Source organism: Coffea eugenioides, chromosome 1, assembly GCF_003713205.1.
Source record: "Coffea eugenioides isolate CCC68of chromosome 1, Ceug_1.0, whole genome shotgun sequence".
In the NCBI taxonomy this organism is placed as follows: Eukaryota; Viridiplantae; Streptophyta; class Magnoliopsida; order Gentianales; family Rubiaceae; genus Coffea; species Coffea eugenioides.
Genome location: NC_040035.1, coordinates 13649305 through 13667748, shown reverse-complemented (window position 1 = coordinate 13667748; position 18444 = coordinate 13649305). Strand labels below are relative to the sequence as shown.

The window sequence follows — 18444 nt, the reverse complement described above, 5'->3', positions numbered from 1 at the left end:
GCACTCAATCATAATTAAACAAGTATTCCACCTTGCTTAAAAGTCATAGTGACTCCTTCTCAGATTTCTGTTCTATGAAATAACATATACATAATCATCCGTTGCTTATAACTTACCAATAGGAATAATACATAATTCAAATATATTAGTGAAATAGGAAATGATGACATTAAAAAAAATTAACAGAGAAAAATTTGCGTGCTTGAAAGAATAAAAGGCATTGCATTTGTAATTATAGCACGTTCTTTTTACCATTGTTATATATCTCATAAAGCAAAAGAAAATAACGCTAAAAATATCTTTTGAGAAATCTAGAATTTTAATAATCACGAAATTAATTGGAATCTACGTTTCACAGGATGGGACAATAGCAAGAGGACGAGTGCCAACTGCCAAGTATTGCACCAGAAAGCTTTACTTGAGTGTACCATAACAGGATATAAAAACTAATATCTATACTTTTCCTTTAGAAGCAGCAACGTGTGTGATTGTAATGTGTTTTGATTCTTTCGAAAGAAAACATCACACAAGTTTTTGCGAGTGTGTTTTGTTGCTATTATATTTGGAGGTTTCTTTTGTAGTTTTCACAAGTCTTGTGTGATTCTGTGTAGGACAAAAGAGAGAACTCAGACCACATTGTTGCATTTAGCCAAAAGATATTCAATGGAAGGTCTAGAATGGACTTGGCCTTCATGATGAAAAAAATAAGGAGTTCTTGGATTATTTTAATTTTAGAATTAAAGTAAGTGTTCTTTTGATAGGCATTGCAAATACTTGGAAATTTGATTTCAAAGTCTTATTGTCTTAATTACATAAGTAAATTTCGAGACTTTCAACTATCTTCAATGTCTGAATTAGGGAGAATTGTAGTTTTAGTCCCCACTATTTGACATGTATGCTAAACTCGTCCCTAATGCTTCACCCAAAACAAATTTGGTGGCTAAAGTTTCTGATTTTAGGCAAATTTTGGACAGTTAATAGAAAACCACAACAAATAATAGGCAAAATCAAATTGACGTTAGTCAAAATATTTTAACTTCATATTTTTAGACCTTGAATGTTTGAAGTTTCAATCAATATGATCCCTTAAGTTTCAAGTTAGGGGTTTTAAGATGAAATGAAATGTGAATTGAATTATAGCTATGACGAATGTATCATAAATCCCTATCAAATTTCATGAAAACACTTTTTCTCAGCACAATATCATTGACAATACATGGATAATATATAAAATAAAAAAGGAGAATTCTAGTGGTAATATAAAAATTAATTACCATTATTACTAGTGCACATACACCTCAAATTGTTATAGGTAAAACATGTAACTATAGCTTTTAGGAATTTTTTAAAAAAATTGTTTTTTGGTCTTTATTACCTATTAAAATTGAACATTCCAATACTAAAGTTATAAAGCATTTTTTTAATATTTGTGTATGTCGATAACTATTGAATAATTCAAATAATTTTACAAAATAATGATTTCATTTCAAACTCAGTTAATAACTTATTAAAATGCAAAAAAAATGATCAACTTAATTTGGTTGCAATATATATATATATATATATATATATATATATATACCTAATATATTAAAGGGATACTTAGTTAATCAAATTTTTTTTAACAAACAAAGGTCAGATTTTATTCCTTTAAGCGGATAGACAGAGCCGGAGGGGGGCATAGACCTTACCTCCCAAGAGGACAATACATGTATTAAAACTAGGATGGACCTAGCATTTTCGAAGGGAAGAGAGGCCAAGCCTGTCCAACCTAAATGCCTCTCGGGCTTGAGTAGGGAGCTCCGAAAGATGATGATAGGTTCTGTCACAGGCTTCGTCACAGCCAATATTAGATAAGCTATCAGCCACTTGATTACCCTCTCGAAAGCAATGAGTGATGCTAGCGACATGGGGCAACAGCTGAAGGAGGGACCGGACTTCCATATCAATACTCCACGGGCTCGAATTGTTTGCTGCACTATCTGAACGAGTACCAGAGAGTCCACCTCCATGTGTCCTCTCACATAGCCACGAGAGATGCACAAGTTAACCCCAAAGAGAAGAGCCCTTGCCTCAACCTGGATGCTAGTACAGCTCCCAACATATGTGGAAAAAGCGAGCAGGAACTTACCCTCACACACCACCACCTCCTGCCCGTCCCGGATTGCCCCTGGAACATCCATCCGTGTTGAGTTTAAGCTCCCCCATTATCCGCCTCAACCACTTCACTAATCTGAAAGACTCCTGACCGCGACAAGAGCCGAGGGAATCGTAGAATACTTGCCATGTCCTAGGTACTTCAGATTGAAAATATTCCGTACATCGTCGAAAATAAAACCACAGATAGCATGTGGAGCGTAAGCGATCCCTTCGAACCGCGCTTTGTTCCTAGCCTTCCAAATATTCCAGTAGATCAAGGAAGGGATAACCAGATGAACAAATTGTAGGAACTCATTCGCACCCGATCTAAACCACCAACTAGCCATGTACCCCCGTATCGAGGCACCCAGATACAAAACCCCCACAAGAGCGCCAAAAAATTGCCATACCGCACCGGCTACCTCACCCCCACAAAATAGATTGTCTAGTGTCTCAACACTAGCCTCAGTACAACAGAAGCACTTTGAGGGACCTGAGATGCCAAATTTATATATCGTAGAGTCCAGCGGCAACTGATCTCGCAGTAATCGAAGCATAAAGAAAGAAATTTTAAGCTGAATAATCGGATGCCATACCCGAAAGAAGATAAAAGACCGCGGCATATGACTACGCACCAACTCGAAAGCCGTGCGCATCGTGAAAGCCCCAAACTGTGAGGGTGCCCAGACCATACCGTCCTCCTCACCCTCCTCAATCCGCGGGAGGGCAAACCGGGCGATCTCGGCTACTATGTCGGCAGGCACCCCACTCCGCCAGTAGTTGGTAGTTCCATCTGCCATCAAATAAGAAGTCGGAGATCTTGTGATCCGAAACACTTCCCAACCACGAGGACAGCGGCCCAGAACCTAGCCAGTTATTGAACCAGAAATGTGAGCTCCCCGATCGAATAACAAAAGTGATGTGCCGTTCAATCCCCTCTCGCACCTGAAGCATCCTACGCCACGTGGATGAAGCCCCCACTGAGCCACCTACCATACCTGGGTGAGCATGAGCGACATACTTCACCATCATGAAAATAGCCCATAGAGACAACTTCTGTCGAAGCCTCCACCACAACTTCACAGAGAAAGCCCTAACCACATCGGACAAGGACCGAAAACCCACCCCACCCTCCTCCTTAGCAGCGCAAGGGTCCCTCTAGCGAATCTAATGGTGTTTGGCTATACCCTCAACGGATCCCCAAAGGAAGTTAGCAAAGAGCCTCTCAAGTGCGACCAACGTCGACTTCGGGGGATGAACCGTAGCCAATAAGTGAAGAGGGATCGAGGACAACACATGTTTGATAAGAACAATCTTACCTCCTGGAGACAACAGTCGATTCTTCCAAGAGCTGATCTTGGAGTACACCACATTGCTCAAGTCCTGAAAGAAAGCCTTCTTCTGCCTCCCTACAAATAGCGGACAACCAAGGTAGCGTACCGGGAACTCCTTTTGCGAGAAACCCGTAATACACTGGATTATAGCTCTCCTGCCCCAAGACAACGTCGAGTGAACCATAAAACCACTCTTTGCAGCATTTATACTTAGTTAATCTATTTACTTATTTCTAAAAGTGGAAAAATGATACAACTCATCATCAATTAATTATTAATAGTACAAAACAATAATTAGATACATTATACTAAACTTGAGATCCATTATGCAAAAGAAAAGAAGTATATGAGAAATTAGTAGTATGAATAAATAAAATAAAAAGAGAAAAGAATTTTAATTATAATTCTTGTTACATATTAAACTCAATTTAATTGCAATTTGCATGCCATTTTATTGTAAAATCCTTAACATTACTATTTAAAATTTAAGCAAATAAATGATTCCAAACATTAAGAACCAAAAATGCAAGGTCAAAACTATTGACAAATGGTAATTTGATTCTGACTGTTAGTCATTATTGAATTTCCATCAAATGTCTCAAATATGCCTAATGTCGAAAATTTTGAGGACTAAATTTGTTTCAGCCAAAATATTAGGGAGCAATTTAGAACATAGGCTAAACATTGGGGATTAAAATTACAATTCTCCCACTAAATTATATGAATCTTTTACTAAATTATTAGGTTTTTTAAAAAAAATGTACATTAGGATATCGTGCAATATGAAGTTGATTATTATAGTATGCATTGTGCAATAAAAGGGGAAAAGATAAAGGGTTTTATTTTCTCTTACAACTCCTTCCACCTTCCTTTCAAAAAAGAAAAAAGAAGGAAGAAAATCTTCATTTCCATATTTAATTATGGATTTTTTAATTCAGAAACATATTGTACAAAGCAAGTGAAGGTGGAAAAATAATTTTACTTTACTTTCTACCGGATATCTGCAATGATATCTTGTAATTACAAGTATGATTAGTTTGTGTTGATTAGAGTCCAACGAAAGCAGATTTAGCTCTTTCTCAATTGGTTATTCTTCTTAAAGCTAACAGTGGAACAGGATTATTTACCTTCAAAGTTTCCAGAGTTTCTTCCAACTACACCCCAAATATAATTAACCAAGAAACTCTAGGAAAAGACATAAATCTTCCTGCAAAATCTGGAAATTTAGGAGACAATTAGTTCTGCTCCATTATAAGGAGATAGAAGAGTTAGCTGATTGGGGAGGATTTTTATAGGAAAAGAAGTAAATCTTTTTGGAAAATAGGAGTGCATCTCACGTGAAGTTTATCATCCAACTTAGCGGGAGGAATTGACAGAATAACCCGGTTGAAGACTTTTTAAGAAGTTCAATGGATTAGGTAACAGGAGCATTTTTATAAGCTCGGGAGGTCGGGTGACTGAAAGACAAAAGAATTTTTTTAATGAGTGCTCATTCGATAGTTGTTGATACATAATTTAATATGCATATATACATATTAACAATTATTATCGTCTCTTATATTTTATTTATTTTCTCTAATTAATCTTATATTTTTAAAAATATGACACCTGAAATATATTTTAACGAGGATTTGACACTCGTTAGACCAAACAAAAAGTTTATATTGAACTGGATGAAACTTTTAAAAGGTTTGGTATTTTACTTCACCCAATTTTGCAATTAAAAGTTCAAGAAAAATTTGGACTCTTTTTTAGGTACAAATAATTGCTTCCATATCTCTAGACTATTAAACCAATGGTATATAATTGATCACGATTCCAATTATTGAATATATGCGGCAGTTTGACACACTTTGATGATGCATAAAAAAAATACATTTTCATTTTTTTTGGGCAACAAGAGGAGTACAACAACCTTAGTGGGAAAGATAACCCTCAAGAATTGGGACTAATACTAAGCTAGATTTATACTGCAACTCCAACTTGTAACCATTAAAGCATAGTTTCATTATCAACACTAATGATACAAGCATCATTGTATTAGAGGTGTGGTTAGGATGTAGGGTGTAGATTTAGACAAAATATACATAAAATAAAAAATTTAGTAGGCTGGAATTCCTCTATATACTAGGTTTTCGTGATTGAAATGTAGAGCTAAATTGCCGGCCAATGCTGTAGTTTGATTTGTAAACCAGCCGATTGGTTCCATGAGGATATGTCCGTTTCATGCTTGTTTTCATTGTTAATTTGATTCACTTTGAGAAAGGTTCTTCGAGGCAGTTCAAAATTTCTTGAGTTGATATTATTGTCTACGATACCAAAAACTTTAGGTAGATTTCCATTTCGTGCGTAAGAAAAGGTCAAGATGTGTTTGCCAAAAAGTTCAATTTTTTCATTTGTTCTACCTTTTTTTGGTAAGATTTGAATGCTAATTGCCTAATGCATTACCGGAGGAATCTTGTTTTACATCCTGAAACCGTTGTACATGGGAACCTTTTACGGGTACTCTAAAATGTCATAGTACTTTTTGTATGTTGTATACTTGTATTACGCTTTTAGTTCTTTTCATCATTTGTGCTTGACGATATGATAAAAGGATGTTCTACTTAGTGGCCCAAAAGTATGGGTTTAACATGTAAAATAATATTTTATATACACTGATAATATATATATTATTATGATTAGATTTATGATACATTTACAAAATTTAGATTTCAAATTCAAATTTAACTTAGTTGTCATTCATTCACCTGTAATAACATATATATTGTTAGTTATAGAAAATTGATATATATATATATTAATTGTTACGCTTGTAGTTAGACACATTCACAAAACAATAACACGTTAAAATTATCCTTAAGTCACTGGTTAGACAAGCCCCTTTTTTTAGTTGAAAAAGCTTTCAAGCAGAGGAGTTCAATTGAACATCTCTAATTGACTCAGTAAGTATCAAATCTGATTTCCTTTAAAAGTTATTGAGTATAAAATGCAAAAGTGCTATCACCTTTGGCTTGTGGAATGGGGAAATTAGAAAGGTATTCGTCAGTAGAAGTCAAGTTGTTTTACTTTTACATAATAATTATGTACCTACTTTTTTAGATTTAAAATATCTTATTAGCAGAGGGATTCTCTTCCTTCTCTCTAGATTTCCTCCTCTACCCTTCCTCCTCCATAGGAGGGAGATTTTGGCCTTAAGCCAAGGTCTCCCTTCCTCTTCCTTTGTCCTTTGCTCTTCCTTCCATTCAATAAAGTCTCTCCTAAGTTATCCTAGTGAGAGTTTTCTTCTCTCCTAGGGTGTCCTATTGAGAGTTTTAGTCTCTCCTAAACTATCTTAGTGAGAGTTTTATTTAGTTTTGTCCTTTACTTTTTCAGATCTTGGAGTTTTTTTAGATCTATATGTTAGATCTACAATTTCTTCAGTCTTTTCATCAGATCTCACTTTTAGTTTTGAACTTGAACCAGTTGGATAGCAGATCTGAGGGAATATTTCAAATTTGGATCAATCTCGGCAGATCTCACCATCTTTATTGGACCTTACAACTGTTGATTAGCAGATCTGATGATTACAGCATGCACAAAGAGAGCTGCAGTGACTTTTTCTATGATGAAATGTTTTTCAAATTTATGGTACTTTTTAGATCTGTCCTTAATTTCTCAAATCTTATGTATTTGTTAAATTACAGATCTATAATTTTAGTGCATGTTTATCTGCCATCAGGGCAGCAATGTATCTCAATTGTGCTGGACAATTTCCAGTAATCCTTTAATGAAATATGTTTTATTATAAAAAAAAAAGTACCTACTTTTGATGAAAACAATAATTTGAATATAAAAGTGGAAATATTTTCTTATAATTGAATTTTGTCTCATAAGGGAAAAATGAAAGAATGGTTCTTAAATATAACATCAATGTGCTAATCCGGCAGAATCATCAACTCTTACGTCAAACCCAAAGCTTATACTACAAAAATTTCTCCTTGTCTATGTTCCTATCGCCCACCTAAATATCCATATATTAATTAAGCACTATACTTGACTGCTATTTCCATATTTAAAAAAAAAAAATGCACACACACACACACATCATTTGTTTGCACAAAGGAATGAGGGTAATGTTGACATGGAAATATGATGGATTATAAATGAAGGATGTTTTCGTGTGTGTGTGTGGGGGCGTGTGTGTGAGAAAGAGTTTCTATTTATTTGTCGGATTTTTTTAACGAATCGATACTCGTTAACATATCTAAATTCTACTAAACCTAGACACACACATATACGCACTAACAATTATTATCATTACTTGCAGATATATATTTTGCCTAATTAATCTTATCTTTTTAAAAATCTAACACCTGATCTATATGTTAAACAGACCCAAATCTAAAGAACAACCGATACTATATATTTGGAAAATTAATAACATTTGTCACTGACGCTCGGAACATATTCCAACACCAAATACGGACTATACAGTAGCAGGTTTTGATAGCCTTCCATTTGAATATGCAGGACTTCTTAAGAAATTAAAACACTCATAATAATCATACATTTTCTAGAAAAGGTAGCACTTAATTTTGTGGGATCTTTGTCAAGCTTTAATGCTTTATCACTCAATTGTTAACATGTTATCCGCCATAATCCCATTTATCCTCGTTATCTACGCAGTCAATTTGTTAATCAAACATGATTAAAAGGTCAGTTTGGGGTTGGGTGCAAGTGTTCAATACTTTTTTAATTTAATCAATTTTGTTTTAAATTTGCGATAGAGTTTAACACTTTTTGCATGTGGAGGTTGACAATCTCGCTGGCTTTTGGAGGGTGGTTGATTGAGAAAGTTGATATCAGTTAAATATAATAATGATTCTTCCTAACAAAGTGGTTATGGTAGGCATCGGACGTTTATATTAAACATTCCCTAATCCTAGCTGGAATTCCATTTTGACCTCTACATAATTGACAGAGAGACCCCATATATTCATTGCCACAATTTCTTTTGATACTCTAAATCGTTGCCCCATCCAAAAGATTCTTTTGTATTCTACCTAGCTAATTATTTATATAGTGTCTTCTAATCCCACAAGGAAATGTTAGGGAACTATTAATATTTTTACCTAAAAAAAATTCAAAAGAAAAAGTCAATACAAATAAAATCTAACATTTCCTATAATTTTTTTGGATAAGAACATCATTATTTATTAAATCTGCACTAATAGTAAAAATTGCATGAACTATACACAAATCCAAACAGAATTAAAAAATGAAACTAAGTTGAGAGAATATTACATTATGAAACTCGAAAATACTTAAAAGATAAAATATTTATAGTCGTATGATTATTTGTATAAACTTCCAACCATATCATATGCTTTCGTCCAGGTTTGCGAATGAACTAATTTAGATTCAAATATTATTGTGAGATTTGATGCGATAGATTTAAAAAATCTCAATCTGATAATCAAATGCAAGAAAACTTTAGATCAAAAAAGAAACATAAAGATGAACAAAACTCACCCTTGGAATTCCTAACGAAGAAAAACATAAAAAAGTTAAAAGTTTCTCATCGTGAATGTGCGATTTTATGGTCATTTCCGTTAATTGAGTATAGTGTCGTTGGTCCCCACAAATGTCATCTTTTATATCACAGGATGCACTATTGAGAGAAAAGAGAAGACCACGAGTGTATGGAAGGAATTGGATCTTTCTGTCCCCCACCGCACCTTCTCAAGGACAACTCCACTTTGGACAGATTAAATTGAATTGACGAAATTATCCTTCATTCGCCCATCAATTCGTGGTGGTTTGCTTTTTTGCCAGGACAAAAAGTTGCTATCCATACTAGATTGCCTACATGTGGTTTTGAAAGTATGAGAAATTCACATTTATTTTTGAACCTTATAAATTTTGACGCTCTTGATTAACCATAATGTGATTTGGGAGCATTATTGATGAGAATGTGAAGATCAAATAATCAACTTCATGAAAGACAAGGTCATATTTGACTCTTCAACATCATTAATAGCAATCAAAGAAATCACCCATTAAATTAATCTTGATGGACAGTAATTTATGACATTCTTTGTTTGTTTGAAAAGAGAGAAAAATGAAACCCAAAATATTAACAATCTTTTCATTGTACTTGAAACTTTTGCCTAACCATTCTTTATTGCCAACTTTGCAAAAAGTGGCCCATAATTTCTCAATCAAAATTTTAATATGATTATTGACATGAACTAAGCCCACTAAAGATTAGTACTACATCATTAAACCAATCACACAAATCCAATGACATAAAAAGGAGAACAACAATAAAATGGCCAAAAACAAAACCACTAATTTGTATCAATGTGCATCTATAACTAGCAAAAAGAAGTTTCCAATACGCAACTTCAATTTTCTACTCTGGGATTTCATGTCTTTTCTGGTAATTTCATAAACTTTCCTCTCCCTGTATCTGGGTAAAAATTACGAGAAGTCCTGCCTCCCTTCACATGCACTCATTCCATTAATCCTTTTGAGAACAAAGACAAATACTCATTGGATTTCATCTCTCCCAAGTCTTTCTCTCTCACACAGACACACACACACAAAGACACATATTTTTCTGGTTCTGCAGAATCCTTCACTGGATACGATATGATTTAATCGAGTACCACTCTGCAGAACCAAAACCAACCATTGGATATTCACAACTTCATCTTACTTTCTTTCTTCTTTCTTGACAATACAGAAAAGCAAATACATAGCACAGGTAATTTTGTTGATGTTCTACTACCATACTCTGTTCTTTTTCCTCTGTTGATGGCTGCAACTTCTGCAATTCAAGATATTAACAACAACAATGAAGTTGTTAATAGGCATGAGATTCAAGCAGCTGTAGCTAAAGCTGTGGAGCTCAGAGCTCTTCATGCTGCTCTGATGCAGGGTAGTAGCCCTACCAATCTCAAGTTCTCCTCTGCTTCCCCAGGTTCTCTCTATGCTTCTCATTTCTCAGCCCAGGATTACCCTGTTTTTACACCTGTGAGTATCCATATCTCTTCTTCTATATCTGATCTCTGGTTCTTTTGTCTGTCTTGCGTTTTTAAGTTCATTCCAAATTGAATGCATTTCTTTCATTCCTATTTTTTCTGAAATATTGTCCACTTTCAATATGAAATGGAGGGAGTATTAAATAAGAAGAATATTAGACAATCATATACTAGCTTCATTTATTTCATGTAGTGAATGCTCTTGGTTCATTTATTTTTGTGTTTGATTTGTTGGGAGTTCTTTAATGGGGTTTGGCAAAATGCTTTTTTTTTTTCTTTTTTGTCTTGGTTTTGGTGTATTTACTGCAACATAACATTTTAGCACCTTTTCTTTATACTTTACCGAGGATAAGAAAATTTGTTTATTTTCTCTTTCCGGTGCAACCATGAAGTCTAGCATCGAAGTTTGCGCTTCAATAAATGAAAAAGGGGATGCGATTAGTTTTGTTTACCATACATGTCTTGGATATTGCTTGAATTGGAAGCTTCTGAAAGTCTAACATCTTATTCAAGTATACTGTCAATTAATTTCGTTAACTTTGATGAAAAGTAGCGTGTTTTTTCTGTAAAGTTCAGATAATTTGTAGTGAATTTCAACTGCAAGATACCCCTATGCTCTAACTGTGCAACTAATTCAACTTGCTTTATAAATGTGCTAATAGTGATTAATAAACTTGGAGTTGTATTTTATTTATCATCAGCAGATTTGAGACTTCAGTGACCATGCATGTCTAATTTTTGATGATCAGAGATAATGTTAGTTTCTTGATAGATGAGAAGAAGTTATTGTTTCTATTGATCATGTTTAATTTTTAATAGAGCTATGAAGAGGAACCACTCCCAGGGTATCAACAACTTAGGCTCGATAGTCGAAGTTATGCTGATAGTTGGGATGAGTATGGACTAGGGGGAGATGAAGATGAGTCCAATCTATCCAATTATACAAAGGCAAATGCATCTTCAATGAAGGGATTTCCAAATGATTTGTTAAATTTGGAGACACATGTGTGTCCAGCTGATGATCAACGATCTGTCACAGGTTCAAGTACAACTAACAACAATGCATTGCTCAGGACATCTCCTGGCACTGATTTCTGCAAATCTAGGAGGAACAGTTTAGGTGAATTCAGATCAGTGTCATCTTCCTGCAACAAATGCAGGCCTGCAGTAATCAATACCGAGACAGATTTATCAGCAAAGAGCTTGAAGAATTCTAATCTTGTTGTCCCATTGACAGAATCACACTCTTCTGTTAATTCACAACCGAAAAATCGAGTACTGAACTTGTCAAGGTTGTTCCCTAGGCTAAAGAAGAAGAACAAAAATGGAAATTCACCAAATCGAACAGAGCCCGAGGAAGTTTCCCAAATCTTTAAAGACTTGGGGATGGTATCCGTTGAGACATTAAGAAAGGAGCTTTTGGAAGCAAATGAGAGAAGAGATACAGCCTTGTCAGAAGTAGCAGAGATGAAATCTTCAATGGGAGATCTTAGACAGAAATTGGAGCACTTAGAGACATATTGCGAAGAACTGAAGAAGGCATTAAGGCAGGCAGCGCAAACTAAAAGTTCTCAGGTTATTGATAAGCTTGGAAATTTTTCAAAACAAGGGAAGTCCATTGCTGGCAATGGAGAAAACTTGATGCCTGTTAGTGAGGAAGCAATGGTTGAAGGTTTTTTGCAGATGGTATCAGAAGCAAGGTTATCTGTAAAGCAATTCTGCAAAATTCTTTTAGGCCAGATTGATGAGGCTGACAACAATCTAAGGGAAAATCTGAACTTTCTCCTTCTACCATACAAGCTGTCATTGAACTCGAAATTCTCTAAGGCGATCTTATACCATGTAGAAGCCATCATAAACCAATCACTCTATCAGGACTTTGAGAACTGTGTTTTTCAGAAGAATGGCTCACCAAAACTTTTAGACCCTCAGCAGGAACGCCACTCACAGTTCTCATCATTTGTTGCCTTAAGGAATCTAAGCTGGAATGAAGTGTTAAGGAAGGGGACTAAATACTACAGTGAAGACTTCAGTAAGTTTTGTGATCAGAAAATGAGTTTGATTATCACAACCCTGAATTGGAAAAGACCGTGGCCTGAACAGCTCCTCCAGGCCTTTTTTGTTACTGCTAAATGCATCTGGTTGCTCCATTTACTCGCATTTTCTTTTAATCCTCCAGTTGGGATACTAAGAGTTGAAGAGAACAGAACTTTTGATCCCCATTACATGGAAGATATTTTCATGGACAGGCAAAAAACTCAAGGTCCTAGTAGGGTTAAGATTGTGGTAATGCCTGGTTTTTACGTGCATGATAAAGTACTAAGATGTAAGGTTCTTTGTCGGTATAAATCTGTAGTCAAGTAATTCATTTTTGCGTTTTAGTTTCATTGTAGTGTCTAGAAGTTAAATTTCTTGGAGGCAATCTGACTTGTAACTCCTTAAGTTGATTGTTTGTACCCATGAAGTGGCCAATCCATTATCTTAGCTGTATTAGATTGGTACTGGTTGCCAGAGTAAAAATAGCCTTGTAATAAAGTATTTTCTACTTCAATGTGCCATGATGTTTGAGACCATATGGTCTTTTAAGTACTATAGTTTTGATAATTAACAAACAATGCTGCGAAGTATTAGTAGCTTCAAATGTTTTAAGTCATAGATAATTATCAACCGGTAGGCGGTAGCAGTTTTGCTGCAAATTTTTTGGTAAAAAATGTGAGGATCCTCGTGTTGATTTCTGCGTTTTAAGCTCCAAGCTCCTTTTGCTGTCCATAGTTGGCAACGTCCATTGGTACAAGTCCATGATAGAGTGATTTCAGTCCTTCATACACTGCTGCAGCAAACATTGGTGTCTCAAATGGCTCATCAGAGTATTTTTATCCAGTTTTATCTTCTCGACAAACTCGAACTTTGTCTCCGGTAGATGGCCTACCCCAAGAGAGTGTTTCGCCTAGATCAAGTTTGTACTCGGGATTACCAGAAAATTTTGGGGGTGATTGAAAAGTCGACAGATGCCGAATGCATGATTTCTAGAACTTCTCAATTAAATCCAGAATGCAAACATTCAGGTGATAGATCACTTAATGTCCTAGTTGATCAGCTAGATTTGGTGGACAGTGAGTATTTGTGTGAGATCCATCTATAGGTCCCTTCTCGTTGCAGCTTCAAACATTCTTGTAAAACTAGTCTCGGCTTGCACAATTTCAGATTCTCTATCTTCGCAAGGAGTAGATCCTCCTTTAGATAAATTAAACGAATTTCCTATGGTACAAGATTCCGTGAAGAAATATTTTGATAGATTTGAAAAAAGTAGAGTGCATGATACTGAAGGATGATATTGCAGCAACAGTCGCCAAAATTTAAGGAATCCTATTGACGCCATAATTTTACATCAATAAACATTATTTATAGTAAGCTTTTGCACTTCAAACTTAGGGTGCGTTCGATAAAAGTGAAGTCTGAAATGTGAAATTTGAAATCTGAATCCGTTAAGTTATTAAATTGTTAAGTATTAAAACTAATACATTTGAGTGCATATCACATTTAGTGATAAATAAATAGCTTATCACTTAATTTTAGGAATAAATTTTGCTTAGGAAATTCAGTTCCACTTAATTAATTCAAATGTTTAATTTATGGTTATCAAATGGTCTAAATATGTTAAGATTTGAATACATTAAATTTCAGTGTTGAATTGGATTATCAAACATGGGCTTAATATTAAATTCTTGCTAATTGACAAAATACTATAAGAATACAAGGCCGATTGTAGTAATAAACGCCTGGAGTATTGTATGAGTCGAATCTATAATGACAAATATTTAAATTATTGCATCAGGCAATAAAAGCAGATAAATCAATGATGCTGAGATTTAACTAAATTATAATTTAAAATGGAAAAACGATTAATTAGACAATTGCAAGTTATAGAAAATCACTAGAAAGGGCACTACGGCTAGAGATTTCACCAAGGAGGAATTAATTAGCATGCTTTAAGATTAATTTGTTTACCATGAATGAAAATTACACGATTTTCATCCAAGCCCTCTGCCAAAAGATTTCTTAATTTTTGGTCATAGGGAGCTTTAGCTTTGATGTTTTCATTAAAAAATATTCCATACATTTTCATGGGGATATAAATAGTTATTGTCCTCCCCAAAGTTATTTAGCAAAGAGGCATCCGAGTACTGTAATAAACTGGCGTTCAAGTCACACCTGCTTTATCACTAGAAAGTAGTAAATCTCAAGCGGACGAGCTCGCATGCTTAAGTGGACGTCCGTTTGTTGTAGATAACTGCTAATTTTCAATAGCTGTATTTTTTAACATTGGGAAATAGTTTTTTTCCAACTCTATTTATCCCCAAATTTCAATAAAGATTACCAAGTGTCTAAATTTTCATTTGATTATCCATATTTCATCAAAACCAACTCAAAATCATATATTTAGCTTTTAATTTAAATTATCCATTCTAGTATAGTTCAGCTTTTGTTGTAGTACTCAACGTTGCAAAAGAGAGTTTCCTATTGAGCTTTGATTGTAATATCCACACTTATTAATTGGAGTGTATTCTTCTTGTATTGAATCCGTTTAGAGGATTGAGAGGTCACTCAAGGAGAGTGTAAAGTCTAGAGCTGAAGGAGAATAAATAGTCTTTCATGTGCAAAGGGGCTTTGACCTTACCAGTGAAAGAGATCAATTTATTGAGTATTTGAAAAATCCAAACTTTGGAAGCTTAGGTGTCAAGAAATTTATATTAAACCCCAACTTCTCACTACATGGATACAAATCGTTTTCTAGTAGAGTGAGTAATTGGTTGTCGAATTCCATAGAGAGAGTAATTAATTATGCTTTTCAAATCACTTAATTATTCAGACTACGAGTTTAAGCAAGAGACTATTAAACTACCAAAAAGACAAACAAAACAAAGAGCAAAAATTCACAAAGTATTAAGAATTAATGAGTTTTAGGTTTCGATTTCCTATATTTTCCTAGCCACATCCTTTTCTGTGACGACCTCACCCACCCTAAGGCGCACCCTAAAGTTTAGCGGACCATCTACCTAACTCTCGCCAGGAATCATTATAATAACTATCAAAAGTCATAAACATTTCCCATTAAACATCTGAACATTCAATCTTAAATACATCCCCAGCCAGATTAGAATATAAATCTGTCCATTAAACACAAAATTCAAGTTTTAACATCGAGATACAAATTGGACTTCTAAACCAACTATCTCTACTTGATGCTTCTTCCAACTTCATCTCTTGTAAAGAAAACAAAACTAAGGGTTGGGCTAGACCTCGGTGAGGTTCAAAAGGGATAAGTAACCAATAAACAATAGAAAATATTCAATAAACATACCAATTCAAGTTATCAATTTCAATAGATGTAATCAATCAATTGAAAGGACACAAATTCTGCTCACTCCGCCATTCTTTCCCTCATAACCTCCAAAACAATAAACAATCCCCTACATCCATTAATCAATTCAATAATCTCCAAACTTTAGGGTAATACTTGAGTTTACCGGTACAATTGCCCAAGGTGGCTGACCTAATCAACCAAATGTACTACTAGCTCGGCTAGGTCAACTTGCCAACGGCTTAGGACCCAATTCAGCCGATGTGATAAAGTACACAACGGCCTATAATCATGCACATTCTATTCAACAATCATGGTGATAAACTATTTCAGTTCAATAAGGCAAGCGGCGATAAAGTACGCCCTAGCCTTTTAACAATAATTCCAATAACATAGCAAATAACTTCATTTCTTTTCATTCATATTGTTTACCAATATGCAAACAACCACCAAAACCAAACAACCAAATAAACAAGTATTAACAACTTAAGAACACTCACTCAAGTCAAGCAAGTTACACCTCAGTCTTGGGATTGCTTTCTCGCTCACTAGTGCCTCTTGAGACATATTACATGTACCGTAGTTATTTACTTTTGAGGGGTATAATTCTAGAAATAAATACTAAGTGCAATTTCTTTCATCTCCAAACCCGATTCTAAGTCGATTATACTAGGTTTAATCGTTAAAAGACACCCAAAATATATTTAACGTTCATTCTAGTATAATTATAGTTACGCTCAAGTTCTTGCAAAATCATAAGTTGCTTACTTTAATCCAATTATATACTTCATGCATGTTGAGGTAAATGAAGTAAATGACATGGAAAATGAATTCTTAATAAAACTCAACAAATTTTTGGAACAAAATTGGAAGAAATGGAGCTCATTCTCCACGGTTCAAAAAAATTTCCAGCTTTGTCGTTTCCTTCAAAAATTAGTCTTTTCTTGTTTTTAGCTCAACAAATACCACATGCATGCCTAGATAAAAGAGGTAAATGGTGCATGAAGTGAGTTCTTGACCAAAACCAGCAATATTTTGGAGTTACAGCTGCAAACTCTCAGCTCTACTCCAACAGCCCTCAAGCATCAATCATAAACAGAAATTTCAGCAAGGTTCCTTCAAAAACCAATACTTATCTCACTTGGATTCAAGCAAAACACTACATGCATGTCTAGATGAAAGAGATAACAGATATGTAAAGCGCTTTTAAATAGGATTCAACAAAATTTCTGAAAAACAAGAACTGAATATTGCAGCTTTTCCTCTTGGTTCCAACAACAAATTTCCAGCTAGGATTTCTCCAAAGTTTCTAGTTAAAGCACCAATCTTTAACCTTTATAATTCAACACAACACACCGTAAATCATATAAAGTGAGAATTAAGACTTATAGTATGAATTCTTGCAAATTTTTCATCTAAAGTTTCGAAATAAAGCTGAAAGATTCAAGCTTTCCCCCCGGCTCAAAGCTTGAAAAATTCCAGCAAGAAAACAGTTTGAAAAATGAATTTTTCTCGAATAAAACTCTTTATTTTCCACTCAAATCCAACATGCATGTTAAGATTAATGTGTTGCAAAGTATATTGAGCAACAATATGAGATTTTGCAGCCATAATTCATGGAGAAAAGCTGGAAAATTCTCTCTCCCTCACTCGGCCAGCCATCAAATTTTCATCCAAGTTACTAACTTTCTCACTTAGTTTCATGGCAAATACACAATGCATCATTTCTAACATGAGATGAAGTGTATGGCATGAGTTTTTAGTGAATAAATCTATCAAAGTTCCAAATGCAAAGCTATAAAACAAAACTATCCATCACATGCATCAAAACTGAAATTTCCAACAACCTATAGCTTGGAAAAGTGAATTTTCTTCCACAAAGCTCCTCCCTTTTGGCTTAAATTCGACATGCAACTAGACTACTCAAGAGTATTAGAAGAATGAGGTGTTTATAGCAATTTTTACCTCCCTTTTCCTCACAAATGAAAGCTGGAAAACGCAGACAGCTTCACTTCCTTCTACCTTAGTTTCTCAAGGATGAAATGCACCAAGTTTTCTCTATTTTATCCCCTTAATGCAGCTGGTTTGGACACAAGGAAGTTGCAATCTCTCACTCACCCTCAACTCTTTCTCTCTCTTGTCTTCAAGTGAAAGAAGAAAATAGAGCTAAATCTCTCCCTCTCCCTCTCGGTGTCAAGACAAAAGAAAAGGCAAGATGGTTGGTTGAATAAGTTTGTCTTGGTCAAATGGTTGCATGGTAGTTAGGTATATTCAGATGCCAATTTGGTCATTCAGCAATAATTTTAACACTTGGCAAGAATCTTGACGTTTGTCAAATGCATGTATTTTGTGTCAAGACATTATTCAACTATGGTCAAATAATTATAGTGGTCACACTATTGCCCCATTAATTTGTTCTAATTAGTATAATTTTTATAAAGATAATCATACAATAATTTAAAATATTCTTATGCACTTAAATTATAAAGAAAGCAGTTAAACACATGAATCAATCAATAATAAGGTAAATGTGACACATTCAATCTTCTGGATAAAATGTGAAATATATGGATAAATTTTC

General features: G+C 34.6%; 1 protein-coding gene across 1 annotated transcript; it reads left to right on the top strand.

The window, feature by feature from the left end:
• The first annotated feature begins 9987 nt into the window (after positions 1-9987).
• LOC113761868 (IRK-interacting protein) lies at positions 9988-13059 on the top strand. The gene is made up of 2 exons (XM_027305030.1): positions 9988-10493; positions 11321-13059. Exons 1-2 carry the CDS (start codon positions 10275-10277, stop codon positions 12863-12865), a joined length of 1764 nt encoding a protein of 587 aa, XP_027160831.1. The 5' UTR covers positions 9988-10274; the 3' UTR covers positions 12866-13059.
• The last annotated feature ends 5385 nt before the right edge of the window (positions 13060-18444 follow it).

Coding starts and splice junctions, on each gene's coding strand:
- LOC113761868 (XM_027305030.1), top strand. CDS start 10,275: ATGGCTGCAACTTCTGCAATTCAAGATATTAACAACAACAATGAAGTT. Junction 10,494..11,320: donor ATTACCCTGTTTTTACACCT/GTGAGTATCCAT, acceptor AATTTTTAATAG/AGCTATGAAGAGGAACCACT.